This window comes from Sander lucioperca, chromosome 11 (genome assembly GCF_008315115.2).
Source record: "Sander lucioperca isolate FBNREF2018 chromosome 11, SLUC_FBN_1.2, whole genome shotgun sequence".
NCBI lineage: Eukaryota > Metazoa > Chordata > Actinopteri > Perciformes > Percidae > Sander > Sander lucioperca.
This window is the reverse complement of record NC_050183.1, coordinates 34,321,720-34,336,815: the sequence shown is the minus strand read 5'-3', so window position 1 is coordinate 34,336,815 and position 15,096 is coordinate 34,321,720. Positions and strand designations below refer to the sequence as shown.

The 15,096-nt window shown below is 40.6% G+C and overlaps 1 protein-coding gene across 3 annotated transcripts in view; it reads right to left on the bottom strand.

Moving 5' to 3' along the window:
• Positions 1-641: 641 nt before the first annotated feature.
• Positions 642-15,096, bottom strand: part of tgfbr3 (transforming growth factor, beta receptor III) — an 86,340-nt gene continuing 71,885 nt past the window's right edge. For 2 of the 3 annotated variants that reach the window (XM_031318225.2, XM_036007239.1), the window contains 3 exons: positions 8,645-8,692; positions 8,174-8,281; positions 642-2,434 (listed from right to left, as the gene is read on the bottom strand). In XM_031318225.2, the coding sequence (XP_031174085.1) occupies positions 2,316-2,434; positions 8,174-8,281; positions 8,645-8,692 (275 nt within the window). In that variant the 3' untranslated portion in view covers positions 642-2,315. The remainder of the gene's footprint in view (positions 2,435-8,173; positions 8,282-8,644; positions 8,693-15,096) is intronic. The other variant, XM_036007238.1, reaches the window with a different exon arrangement.

The following is a 15,096-nucleotide window of genomic DNA, read 5'->3' as shown; positions in this document are numbered from 1 at the left end:
TATTAAAAAAAAATGAAAAGCTGAATCATTTTGTATTACAAATATGAATATTGCATTTTCATCAGTAAAAGTGTCACAAAACGTGCCATGAGGCTTTTAAGAATGAAAGTGAAAAATACCCCGCAAACGTGTGTTATGTATGAGCACATCCACAATTCACAGTACTTACACACATACGTAAAAGACAATAAATTTCTCTTGGTAAATATATTCCAAAATATAATTTTATACACAAATATATATTTAGACTCTGTTCCCTCTGTAGAAAGCTTTACACATGTTTACATAAGAAAAAAACAAAAAATCAAAAGCCTTGAGATAATATACATTCTATTTTCCTTGTTATAGTTAAATCGTTACAGGGAAAGTTCCCTTCTCGAATTCAAAGGGCCCAGTTAGTCCCACACACTGATACAAACACATACAGGTTAAACGAAGGCACTACAGCAAACATTCATATTATTCTGAGACGGTGGGGTATAGTCGTGGTGTTGCAGTTTAAAAAAAAAAATAAAACATGAAAATATATGGCCATACCAATGAGCTACAGCTATAGCTTATTTAACACACTGTCAGTGCCAAGATTAATACAAAAAAGAAATCCTTAAACACAAACAAAAAATCCATGGACACTGTTTGGCTTTATAATGTAACAAATCTACTCTTCCTCTGGTTCTGCCTGATAAGAGGACAATTAGCTGAGTGTGTAAAGAAACATTTAGTTGATAATTGATGAGTGAAATGGCAGAACAATAATCATTGGTTAAGACAGTAGGACCCAAGCTACATCAATTATACTAAACCATGATTTTGAATTGATGTCTTTAAATTATACTCTAAGTTGAACCTGTCTTTCAAAACTGTGATTCTTATTTTTTTTCAGTTTTAAAGTGATTGATTGAAACGGTATGAACTTGCATCTCACACTGATAAATCATGTCTAATCCAGAAGTACAAGAACATAATTTGCACACTGCCTGCCTCATAACATTTTGGAGTATTTACAATATTCACAAACATGTACAGGTCTTAAAAGAATAATTTGACATTTTGGTAAATATGCTTATTCACTTAATTTTTCAGAGTGAGATAGGAATATTGAAACCAGTCTGATGTCTGTACCTTGAGTATGGAGCTGGGGGTACTGTAGGAGGCGATTAGCTTAGCTTAGCATAAAAACTGGGAGCAGGGAGAAAGAGTTAGCTCACAACAATAGGTATTTATTTCTGCAACAGTAGCAACTTTTTTTTATGATGAACTACTTCTCTGAGCTAACAGCTTCCCTCTGCTTTAAGTCGTTGTGCTAAGCTAGGCTATTCGCCTCCTGTATCAATCTCAGTACTGAAAGCATTGACATGAGAGAGGTATCGATCTTCTCATCTAATTTTTGGATAACGTGCAAATAAAAGCATTTCCCAAAATGTTGAACTATTCCATTAACAACGACTGGTAAAAGGGAACCCATAATGCCCCTGGGAAGTTGTGTAACATCAATAAAATTGAGACTCTGACCCCCATCTAGTCAAATGAATTACTATAACTACCGTACAGAAAGCACTGGTTTTACAAACCTGTGTGAATAAATCCATTATGAGGGAAGAACGAGTACATTATAAAACAGGGCATTTTATCAGCATGTGTTTCACATTTTCTTTCACATTTTCTGGCATTTACTTTTCTGTATACATTCAATACCTACACTGCCATTGCGTCTCTCTGTGTCAAGATGACAACTTCTGTTCACACTGCACTTTTGTTTGCATGTTAATAGTGGTTGCTTTACTCCTTTGCCACCTTCAGTGTTGCATGTCGTAAGGCAACGTGTTACAGTCCAGCCATTAACATCCCACTTACTAATACTGACTTCACTGCAGCCTGGTTGCTTTCCTCGCAGTTGGAGTACACCTTTTTGTTACAAACAGCCTAAATCTCACCATGTAAGATCAAAGCAAAAGACTGTGTTGTCAGAAAAAAGCAGCATTTGGATTGGAAAAAAAATGCCTGGTATAAACTCACATTAGTTTTTTGTACTAAAAATGAGGTGAGGCTGCCAAGCTGGGTCTCACTACTATTACAGACCAGTAACACCAGGATAGTATAATTGCCTGGACGCACTTGAAGTGGTACAAAAGGAATTTACACAAGGACCAAAAGTGTTATTGGGTTTTTTTTTAAATCATACTTTTTTTCCTTCCTATCACATCAACAATATTAATTCCTTTCACGGAAGGAGATCAACAAACCGGTCCCTGTGAACCGTCAGGCCCGTCCTGGGCTGCGACAGGGCTTGGCGTCCCGCTGGGTTGCGCCCTGGGCTACGCTGTGCTGCTGCTGGAGCAGGGCGTGCTTTGTGTGCTGCCGATACTGTGGGCCGCGCTGCTGTTCTCTGAGGCCGGCTGGGACTTCTGGACCTGCTGTGTGCCAGCTGTCTCACCTAGACAGAAAGAGAGAGAGCAGGAGAGGGAGTGTAGAGGAGGGGAGGAGGGGATTGGACCAAAGGGAGATAGAAAAAAATGTATATACAATATATTACAGAAAGGCAGAGGTAGACAGGAACATGACAAATCGGTTTGGTTAAAGCTACAAATTTCACTCCTCTGAGATGCTGGAACCTCCATTGTTCCTCTGTGCTCTTACATTTTTAAAAGAAAAGAAAGTACTTATTAATCTACTAGTGTTTACTATGACTGTCACTACTTGACATAAACCTTACACTTTAGTTAAACTAAGATTCTTTATCCCGATGTTTTGTGCAGAGCCTTGAGTAGATTCACACATTTGTATTCTCAAGTAAAAAACTATTTTTAAATACAACGGACTTGGCAAATGAGCAAAGTAAGGCGAGAATAACTCTGGACTCCATCTGTGCTAACCTTTACCATTTTCAAGTATAATCTGCCACAGATTCACAAAGTGTTTTCAACTGCTGGGACTTAGGAAATTTTGCCTCAGAGAGCCCAGAAACAACCAGTCACATCCTATCTGGCAGATGCCATTTTGAACAAAAAGAGAGGAGAGGGATTCACGTTCATGGAATTCATTTCTTTAGTTATCTGGATTCAATTAGCCTGGCTTTAGTAGATAAAGCACAACAAACACAAGACAGGACCTTCTGACTGGAGCTCAAACCACTGACTGGTTTATTATTCTATGTCTAAATAAGCATTTCATTTCATAGACTCTCGGGATCCAACGCTTCAAATGAAGGGGCAAATAAAAGTGCTTACATTTGTTTACAAAAAATGTCTCTGACAGACAATGAACAGCTTTTGAAATAAAGCCAAGTCTTTGTTTAATTTGAGTATTTGGCACAATTATTGCTGCAGTCTTTTCCTTGTTTGCTTCCTAGCTTTATTTCTCCCTAAAAATGGAGAGAGCACACAATAAAATGTTCTCTCTTTAGCCAAGGTTTTACAATCAACAGTTTGGTATGTACTTAAAGTTGTGTGTGTATGCACGAGTGCTTGCATATATGACAGGCATATGTGTCCACAGGCGATCTTGCATCCCGCTCCCTTTTTGGGGCCCCCTTAGTTCTGCTAATGTTTACCAGAGCAGAGCTGCCAGCGGTCTTTCCCTCACAGGACCAAGAGCTCTACAAAACAAAGGGACTTGGAGTCACCTCATCTGTCTGAGGAAATATAAATTCCCAAGTCTAATATTATCTTTCTAGACAGGGGAGATAAAGGCTGCTTTTATGTTACAAAAACATAGTGTGTATGAAAACTCTGCATGCAGTTGCAAAAGATGTCCGACTCTTTGCCTTCGCCTTAAAGGTACAATATGTACAATACAACATTTCGGCATTAAAATATCTAAAAACGACTATATCCATGTTATATACAGTATTTTCTTGAGCTGTGTACTTACACTATCCCAAATGTTTCCAACAATGTTCAAACCCAGAAAAGTCTTTTATTTTAATGACACAGGATGTTTCATTTAGTCGCCTGTCAGTCATAAAACCTTTGACCCCTCTGGTTCCTCTAACTTCTGTCAAAACACGGGAACCCAGATGATATGTTCAAGAGTAATTGTAAATCATACAATGTCACAGAAAAAATAATACTCAGTAACTGTAATACAGCTTGCTTTCTGCCACACAGCATAATTTTGTCACTGATTACATGCCACTTACAACACAGTAATGCAGCAGAGATCTTATTTATTGATACATTTCAATATTGATCGATCCAGCTTAACATTATGTGCTATGCTGACAAGTAGCTCATGCTAATGCTTGGTGGGGAACGTTATAGTTACAACATCGTTCAACACGCTCATGAAGTTATTTTAGGTATAATTGATTTGATGAAGGTAAAGTTAACATTAAACAGCACTGGGCTAACCCAGAATTACGTTCGCCAGCTAGCGTTAACGTTAGCTGTATAGATAGAAGACAAATCTAATGCTAATTTAGCCAGCTATCCCACCCTGGATTTTCTGGGTCCACAGTTAGCCAGCAGCCTGCCATTATAATTAACTTACATCCATTGTTTTGATTGAGAGACCCCTACCAGCAGAAAATTACATATTACGTAATTACGTTTAATCACAAAAGCAAAAGAACATTTTCAGTATCTCTTGGCACAGTCAACACTCCAAACTTAAAGTCCAGAGTGTCCAGACAGAAAAATCTTTGAAGGCCATGACATTTCTGAAACTTATTAATTTGACCAGTAAAAAATAATGTATGTGTGTTAAATCAATGACTTTATTAACCCTATATACACAAAACATTGTTGCCACTTTGTTGTCCTGTGTGAATTTATATTTATATTTCAGAGAACAAGACTAAGTCGGCAGACATGCTAGCAGCTCTGTGAGGCTGTACCTAGGCCCAATGGTGCTTTGAGCTAAATGCTAATGTCAGCATGCTAACACCCTCACATTGACAGTGCTAACATGGTCATATTTAGCAGGAATACAATTTTTTCCATGTTTGCCATCTTAGTTTAGCCTTTTAGTATTCTAACGTTTGCTAATTAGCACTAAACACAAAGTGCAGCTGTCATTAGTTTTGCATGTATTTGGTAATAAACCAAAGTATTGAATAAATTACAATTTTGACTTGATGATGGCGCTAAATTAAAAGTGACATGAACATAAGCGGAATATGAATGTATGCACCAAACGCGTGGCAATCCATCTAACAGCTGTCAAGGAATTTCAATCAAAACTACAAAACTCCACCTCATGGTGGCGCTCGGGAAAAGGTCAGAGGAGCCTTTAGAACCCATCTTTTGGGTACCATGAATGCTGGGACAAAATTGAATGTCAATCCATCCAATAGTAGTTGAGATATTTCAGTCTGAACCAGAGATGGGGACTCGAGTCTGAGACTCGGACTCAAGTCGCACTTAAGTCGCACAAACAGCTGACTTTCAGACTTGACTTGCGACTCGACCCAAAAGATTTCAGACTTGACTCTGACTCGAGCTTCAAGACTCGCCAACAACCTGTTTTCATGCAATTATTGCTTTTTAAATCTAAATTCATTCATGTATTTCTATTTTCTTTTATAGGCGCACATACGTTGGGGAAACGTATGACGAGCTGCATGTCCCCTGCCCTTTGCTATAATGTGCAACGTAACGCATGCGCTATGCCTATGTGTGCGCGCACTCACATAAATGCATTGACGATGGCGCCACCAAGTCCTCCTGGAGCTGTTCCTTTTGTCATTAGTTTTGCTTTCAATAACTTCATAAACAGTGGCAGTAAGCTAACAGCTACATGCAAGGTGTGTGGCACCAAGATAAATGATGCCGGTTCAACAACGTCGAACTTCATCAGGCATCTCAAAACGCACCCAGATAGGTCAGTCACTTGCTAATGTGAAAGAGACATTAAATTTAGCATATATCATCACAGGTAACAAGCTAACCATTGCAAAGTGTTGTGCTAATGCTGGGAACAGGCAAATTGTATCTTTATAGTTGTATCCATATGATGTGACAGACTTAGGTTAATATTTCACCAGGTTGTTGTTAAATAGCAATACGGAAAGTATCAGTTCTCACATGTTTGCACCATGGTTGGTGTATTAACTTTCAATACAGATGTTTCCCTCACACTTTGAAAACTGAAAAAGTTTGTAATGTTAGTAACACAGACAAACATGTATTATTTGGTGCAGATAATAAAATGTTGAAAAATACAGTTATGAAATTGAAACAGAGTTCTTAATTTGTGTTTCTTCAGATTGCATTGCAGTAGACCCCATAAAGTTATCCTACAACTGATTTTGATACTGTACTGTATGGATGGTAGCTACAGGACATGCTTTGAATTCATAAGATTTAATAATACAGTGTTAGGGACAGATCAGATGGCCAGAGACTTGACTTGGACTCATGGCAAAAGACTGGAGACTTGACTTGAACTTGCCTTGGACTCGAGCTCAAGGACTTGAGACTCGACTTGGACTTCCAAACAATGACTTGTGAACATCTCTGGTCTGAACCAAAGTGGAGGAACGACCAACTGACATTAGCCATAAGCGTTGCTAAAGAATGAAGCTGGTGTGAAGTGTGCTCTGTCAAGATAGCCTATCTTATTATTGTGCAACGTGTGATCAAGATTATTTTCTAATCTTTCAGCATATGTTTGCATTTCAGAGCAGATAATGTGTGAAATTTCTCCATATATGAGTTATTCAGCCTCTTTTCACAATCAGTTAGAACTTTTCATTCGTATGTTATTTCACAATTTGAGCAGAGGTGAAGAGCAGATCTCTTGGCAGACATGACTGCAGCCCTGGCAGAATGCAGACCTACTGTACATGCCAAGATAATGAGCAAAATGTCAAATAACATATTATGGGTCAGTTATAAAAGCATTTATACTTCCAATTTCCTTTTATGGAATTAAACTGTAATGCTTACCAAACCTCAAATATAATGCCAATTAGCATAAGTAACTTAAAAAAAAGGTTTCTTTCTCAAGAGGCCAGGAACATGGTCCTCAGATCCTGGGGGGATAGACCCAACTCTGCTTTCATGTTTCATCACTCTGTACACTAGTTTAAAATCCACTCTGAACTGATATTTTTAGTGCTTGTTTTGGGGAACTATATTCTTGGGGTTTGGATGGAACTGCCAATATTGCCATGTAAGGTAATTTCAGCCAAGACAACTTAACACGCCCAGCTAAGGCCTATATTAATAACATCAACAGGAACATGTTGTGATAGTCTACTACTACTATCCTTGCACTTGTTTCTCTATACATGTTCACTTCTAACATCTTTGGAAAACCAGCCAATAAGGCATGTGTTTCTTTGTTACTCTAGGAAACCCATAAAACTGAAATAAAGTGGCTTTCTAAAAAAAGAGCCAAAACCAATATTGTGATAAGGATAAGGGCACTAAAGTCTGACAGCTGATCTTTTCTGCTACATGAAATCCTGTTCAGTAAACACTTATGGATGTGACTAAGTATGACTGTAACAGTTCATATCAGTTCTGACAAGTGTACGGATCTTTGCTACATTCAAAACGAACTAACTTCCTAATCCAGCCATTTACAACTGTCCAACCAACTGTGAGCTTCTTCCAAACTGTAAACTTACATTGTTGTATTTTCTGAAAGCCCCGACTTCTAAACTCAAACACCCTGACAACGTTTATGAAAGTGGCCCATGGCAAACACATCAGCCAGGGGCAACAGGCCAATGGCATGGCGGATCACCAGTAAAACAGTCAGGCCAATGAGAACAGGGCAGCTCTATGCAATGGTGAACTCAGGGGGCTACTGGGAGCACACTTCCTTCCAGGGGTCAGCTGGGGTCGGCAGGCTGGGGACCATGGGGAAGGTCTTGGCATCTAATGGAGAGATTGTGTGTCTTTTCCTGTGAGGGCCGCTAAACCCAACAAGGGGAATTTCCAACTCGTCTCCAGCCATTGTACTGAGAATATTCGCTGACCACCCCGCAGCTCCGAAAACATTCAAAGGCAGGAAAGAGAAGAGCCCTCGCTGCTGACCAACAGGATATATTTACAGTAGAGGAGTCAATCTGTTATTGTGAACGGGCCTCTGTTAGCAGTAGGATGTTTGGCATTCCCAGCGCACATTTCTGGCACTGAGACACTCGAACATTCCTTTGCATCTTATCTTTTCATTATTGCAGAGAGGTGAGACGGGGCCGTAGAGCAGCAGGTAAAGGACCTACCTGTGTGTGAGTAGATAAACCACAGGGCTCCGGTCAACAGAGCCCCAATCACAAAGGCTGCAAAGGCGATCCCCACCACTGTCGGAGTGTCCAGCACGTAAAGCGTATCTGGGAAACAGAGCAGCACACAGTTCATACATGTTGACATGACAACATGGAAATATTTAAAACCTAAAACAAAAAAGTATATGGAGCCCCAAAGTGTTCAATAACAAATAAATAATAGATGAATAAACTGTGTGTAAATGAGCCAAACATTTGGTGAATAATACTTATAACAAAAAAAATAATAATTTTACATTGTATTGGTTCATCAAAGTTTTTAACTTCCTGTTTATATAGTTATTCATTTCATATTGTTATTTATTTAACATTTTGGGTCTCCATATTATTCACATACATACTGTAGGCAGAAGAGTAAGACAGTGATAATAATACAGTATGTAACTGTAAACTTGCAAAATAACTTACTATTAGAAGGATCATGTGAGACTGGGGGTGATTTGTGAAAAGGAGTAACTGCAAAATAAAATAAATCATGTCATTTTAATGAATGTTGACCATCATGTTAGTGATGTACATTATACAATATGAATTTTAATCATTCAAAAAGTGCCTCTGCCCCAGGCCAGAGGATCAGCAGATTACTGATATTGTCCTGTGTTGATAAGCAATTATCTGAGGAATGTGATACAGAAACCTGAACCAGGAAAATGCTGAAAGGGAGCAGTTATTCTGTAAGCTGACAGGGTCCTAAAGGATGAACCTACTGACTCCAACCAGTTTATTTTTAGCAATCTTTATAATGATGTCTTAACAAACACAAAGGCCCTTGTGTATGGGCAAACTCAAGAGGCGAGCCTGGTGCACGTCCAAGACTCCAGCACAATGGGTGCTATTCTTGGAAAGAACACCTTTGAGTTTTCATTTCGCATAATGGATGATGACAGGTCATCAGAGAGGACTTTAATTTCAGAGGGGATGATGGCCAGAGGATGTCCTCTCTGCCACCCTCCACCCCCATTGCTCCAGTGTTATCTGTCCTCTGTGACTTGTTGTGTTAAGACTGCAGAGAGTGTTCAGTAACGCTTTCAGCCCAACATGCAGAAGAGAGAAGAGGGGCACACTAAACAGAGGCCAGCAAAGGACAGTTGTGTGTGATGTTGTCTTGTAAACTTGACTCAAAGATGATGTTTTATGTGGAGAACTTTAATTGACTCTTGTGTAAGAGCACCCATTGTTATCAAGTTGAAAACTCAATGTACCTTTTCAAATAAAGCCTTGATGTCTATTGGGAGCAATGCTCTGCTGGACGTCTGTCAGGTCTTGACTTTTGCTCACTATTTTAACAGAACCAGACAGCACCCCAGAAGTTAAACTCTTGACTTAATGTTTGCAGCTTTAAGCCATTGCCAGAGTTTCACAGACATTTCACAGTGTTCACAGACATTTTTACCTTTTTTTTTCACCTCACTGGAGACATGTCACGTGCCAGCCTGCTTCAAGACCTCAACCATAATCCCTGTCCCCAAGAAGCCAAGGACCACAGGACTTAATGACTTCAGACCCGTCGCCCTGACCTCTGTGGTTATGAAGCGCCTTGTGCTTTCACACCTCAAAGCCATCACCGACCCCCTCCTGGACCCCCTGCAGTTTGCCTACAGAGCCAATAGGTCTGTAGATGATGCAGTCAATTTGGCCCTCCACTACATCCTCCGGCACCTGGACTCCGCAGGAACCTACGCCAGGATCCTGTTTGTGGAATTCAGCTCTGCCTTCAATACCATCATCCCGGCTCTGCTTCAGGAGAAACTCTCCCAGCTTGGTGTGCCTGACTCCACCTGCAGGTGGATCACTGACTTCCTGTCTGACAGGAAGCAGCATGTGAAGCTGGGGAAACACGTCTCCGACTCACAGATCATCAGCACCGGATCGCCCCAGGGCTGCGTTCTTTCTCCTCTGCTCTTCTCCCTGTACACCAACAGCTGCACCTCCGGTCACCAGTCCGTCAAGCTTCTGAAGTTTGCGGACAACACCTCCTTCATCGGACTCATCTCTGATGGAGACGAGTCCGCCTACAGGTGGGAGGCTGACCACCTGGTGACCTGGTGCAAGCAAAACAACCTAGAGCTCAATGCTCTAAAGACAGTGGAGATGGTTGTGGACTTCAGAAAGAACCCAGCCTCACCTGCCCCCATCACCCTCTGTGGCTCCACAATTGACACTGTGGAGTCTTTCCGCTTCCTGGGAACTACCATCTCCCAGGACCTCAAGTGGGAGCTGAACATCAGCTCCCTCGTGAAGAAAGCACAACAGAGGATATACTTCCTGCGGCAGCTGAAGAAATTCAACCTGCCAAAGACAATTATGGTGCACTTCTACACAGCCATCATTGAGTCCATCCTCACATCCTCCATCACCATCTGGTACGCTGCTGCCACTGCCAAGGACAAGGGCAGGCTGCAGCGTGTCATTCGGTCAGCTGAGAAGGTGATTGGCTGCAATCTGCCGCCGCTCCAGGACCTATACTCCACCAGGACTCTGAAGCGTGCTGGAAAGATTGTGGCTGACCCCTCCCACCCCGGACACAAGCTCTTTGAGTCACTCCCCTCTGGCAGGAAGATGAGGTCCATTAGGACCAAAACCTCACGCCACATAAACAGTTTTTTCCCCTCCGCCACTAGCCTTCTAAACAAGGCCCGGAATCCATCCTGACTCTCTCCACACCCCACCTCTGGCTCCTCATGCCACTGTACCTACTCTGCTGTAGCGTTCCTTTTTACTACTGTTTAACTTATTTTACTATTTATTTAAATTTATTTTATCGTTATTAATACATACTGTGTGTATATGTTTATACTTATATTGTTTATATTCTTTTTATCCTTCTAATATTTGTATGTGTGACATACTCCAACAACACCGTGACAAATTCCTCGTATGTGCAACATACTTGGCAATAAAGCCCTTTCTGATTCTGATTCTGATTCTGATTCTGAGTTGTAACAGTTCTGATATCTCTATGAATGTCATTTGTTTATATAAGTTTGCTTGCTATGGAAGGAGAGAGCACCCCTGCGTAATGATTTGTTTTTGTTCAACTCTGACCTCTCTTCGGAGCGCAGAAAACACTGACGTCGCCTATGCAAGACACTTGACACTGGTTGTCCGTACTTATAAAGCCGACTACAGTTGAACTCGACAGTTCGGAGCTTGTAACTGCAATAGGCTGGGTCCTTATGGCCATTAGCACCACATACTGGTAATATACAGTAGTTTTATACAGTTACGCAGGGTTCTTATAATGCTGCTTACACATATTTCTCTTCAGTATATACTGTACTTGATGAAATGAAAAAAATCTGAAGGTTGAGGATGATTTATACTTTTTTAACGGCCACGATCTGCTGAGGCCGGAATCTAATCTAATGAAGAAGTAGAGCCATCATTTTAAGTTTGTCACTTTTAAGTTTAAAACGTTTTGAGTTTTATGATAAATTTATAATATACTGTATAAGTAAGCTTCTTGACATCTGGCCAGTGAATACAGCGGACCATAGGGAGGACAAAAAAAACTCATTCAGCAGGTTTTAAGGTGATAAATCAGTACAGATATCTATCACAGAAACCCGCTACTTAGAAAGTTGAGCAATCTCAACACATTCACTGACAAAATATATTTTATACACTGCGGTTTCAGCTTGTCCTATATTTTTTACTACAATAACCCTGATATTGAAAGCAGCTTTTGAAGCAGATTACATTCTTATTCATTGTAATGTAAATAAATGTATTATAGATTTTCTATCTTCTTCCTTTACACTTTGCACACTTAAACTGAAGTAATTCTTTTCAACTTTTCTTGAACGTTACCAGATGCAACACAATTTATTGTGAAGCAGTAAATCTACTTCTGATGGCAGGGCTTTGAAGCTGTTATGTTTTTCCATGCACCAAGTTGGCCACAAGTGTCCCTCTTTGATTTATAGATCAAGTTGAGCTCTTACGGATACTGTCCAGTGCAGAACTGTGGCCCTTGAAAAGGCTGCTTGTTTTGTTTGCCATCCTAGCATAAGAGATGCCTTTGTGTTATAAAACAGCCTTTGAAATTATTTATTTTTTTACTGTGTTTATTGCATATCTGTGTTTACTCAATCTGCTCCATGGAAAATAAACCTTCTGCATTGGCATAGTGGTAAGGGCAGTGTGCATTGCTGCCTACTCTGGACTAGTTTAGCTCAGTTACTCACTCATTACTGCAAGTTAAGAGTCTGTTCACCAATGTCTGTGCTAAAATGTGACTGCATCTATATCTCTGCCCAGCCCTTAAACCCTATGTCCCTATGTAATAAATCCACCCACCCTTCTGTTCAGCAATGTTCTGTACAACTCTGACTGCTCACGCTAAAGCCTGACTGACCGATTTGGGCTGCTTGAAAAAAAGATTAAAAAAATGGGGCAACACTGGTGTTTCACACTAGTTTGACAAAAATATGCAAGACTGTAATAAAAGCTTGCGTCTGGTCCGTGCTTTGGTGTTTTGGGTGTTTAAGTAGCCTATGTAATAATATGTTTTAAATATGCAAGCATTTCCATTCTATTCTAAGATGATACCATGGTAGTTTTATGAATTGTGTGTATTATTTCATTATGAAAGCCTGTTAGTGCGCCTCATGCTGCTGGTGCCATAATCTCACACGAGCCTGTTTTTTGCAGTTATAAAGCAAATAATGTCCCCATCGGAAATTGGGCTGGTAAGGGATGAAATTTGGTGCCACTCTTATGAAATGCAACCACATTACAACTTTTTTACCCAAAGTGCCGTGTGTGTGTGTGTGTGTGTGTGTGTGTAGTACAACAGCAACTGCAAGCAAACTGCAAAGTGAATCTGTGACCAAAAGGTGGTACCAAATGATGTGCACGAGCTAACGCACCTGCATAATCAAGAGGTGAAGGGTCAGAGAGCAAAGGTCAGACTCGGAGAGCACAGATTACAGCAAATAATAATAATATAGCAATGCTACGTTAGCAGACGTGGCGACGAGCAATTATTATTGTAGTTCAAAAGGGCAGTCAAAGTTATCTTTATTATAGTTGAAAGCAACAAAACTGCCAAGCTGAGAAGCTTTTGTCATCCGTCACGGTGACAGCAAGTTGACTTTTAAACTGAAATAACAAGTAAATTAGCCATGCTGTTTCAACTTTCTTCGCAAGGAGGATGGATTATATGTGTGCCAGGCACAGGGAGAAGGATACTAACGCTACATTAGGTAAGACACAATGTTTTGTTTTGACAACTTGTAAATTAACATTATTAATAGCAATCCGCTGTGAAATCAGCGCCAGTCAGGTCTAGAGCCTTGAATCATAGTATGTTATCTTAAAGGGCTTTACAAAGAAAACAGAGTCATTCTGAAAGAATTGCCACTATATAACAACATGCCATCCAGATTAAATAAATCTTTAGTGCTCGTAAATGTTACGATACGTGTATGAAGCCGCTCCATGCCCATGCTCGTCTGATGGGAGGGGCTGGGCAGAGAAGGAAGAGAGATGCAGGAAGAGGTCTCACTCTACTTCAAATTCTGTTTTAGCAAAACACCTACTGCAGCTTTAACTAATTATCAACATTCTTACCAATTAAGTTTCAGTCAACTGACTAACTCTTGCAGCAACTGGAATTGTTAACAGTTGAAAAACAAACTTGTCAGCATGGGCGGCTCCAACCTTGGAATTGGATTGGCCATCCCAGATGCCACTTTAATATTTTTGGCATAAAATTGACTTCTTCCTTACAGGGCAGTTGTTGAGCCCCCAAGTTATTCCTATTACCGTCTTTGTATGGATGTGTTATGGCTGGGAGAAAAATCCAATCATTTCAAATATTCTGTAGCCACCACTGCTTGTCAGTGCTTTCTGGTGGGTAAACTATGAATGTGACAGTCTTTTAAAACTATGGCAAATATATATTTGTCATCTACTGCAATTTCATGTTAGTTAGCTGATGTATTAACCGATACAATATATCCAGAATAAGCTTAAATATGCCAATATCGGCCATCCTAATATATCGGTCAGTCTCCAGCTCACACCGATTAAAATGATGTAATTTATATTACTGTAAACTCATGAGTCAATAACATTGACTCAAACTGACCACAGGTCTCTTGTTGATGTCATTGCTCAGAGGGGATGCTGATTTGAAAACATGGTAGTCAACCATAGATTGGGCACTCATGATATCACTTCATCTCAGTTTAGGTCATAATATATAAAATGTGATGGTGGTTACCTCAGCCCCCCCCCCCACACACACACACACACACACACACACACACACACACACACACACACGCACACACACACACACACACACACACACACACAACTGCAGGCTGCTCTCTCCCTCTGATCAAAATCACAAACCCCTGAGACTCCACAATACAGTGAGTGAATGGCAAAACAAGTGATGATCGAGGGACCTCTAGGCTCTGGCTGGACTCCCGAAGCCAATAAGAGGACCTCCACTCCCCTCTCACACACACATACCCTCCCTCCCTTCTCCCCCTCTCTAGTGGAAAGGGGAGGCCACAGTGAAGGTTTTAAGTGAAAACAACTGGAACTTGGTGCTGTATGACTCCTCTTTTTCCACCTCTCCCTCAGCATGGACTGGTCCAGAGCAGCCGAACTGGGCCTCATTGTTAGCACACTCCCCTTTACTGCATTCAACCACATGCTAGTATGTACACACACCCAAAAACACACTCTTGTGTACAGACGTTAATGTAAACAGATGCACACACATGTGCATTCACACGCACCTGTATACACAATCACACAAACACACACAGTGCAGTTAATGATGACCAGATGTGGGGAAGTGATGTGCGGTGTTTTGTGGTTTGGTCTAATCTCCAAGTATT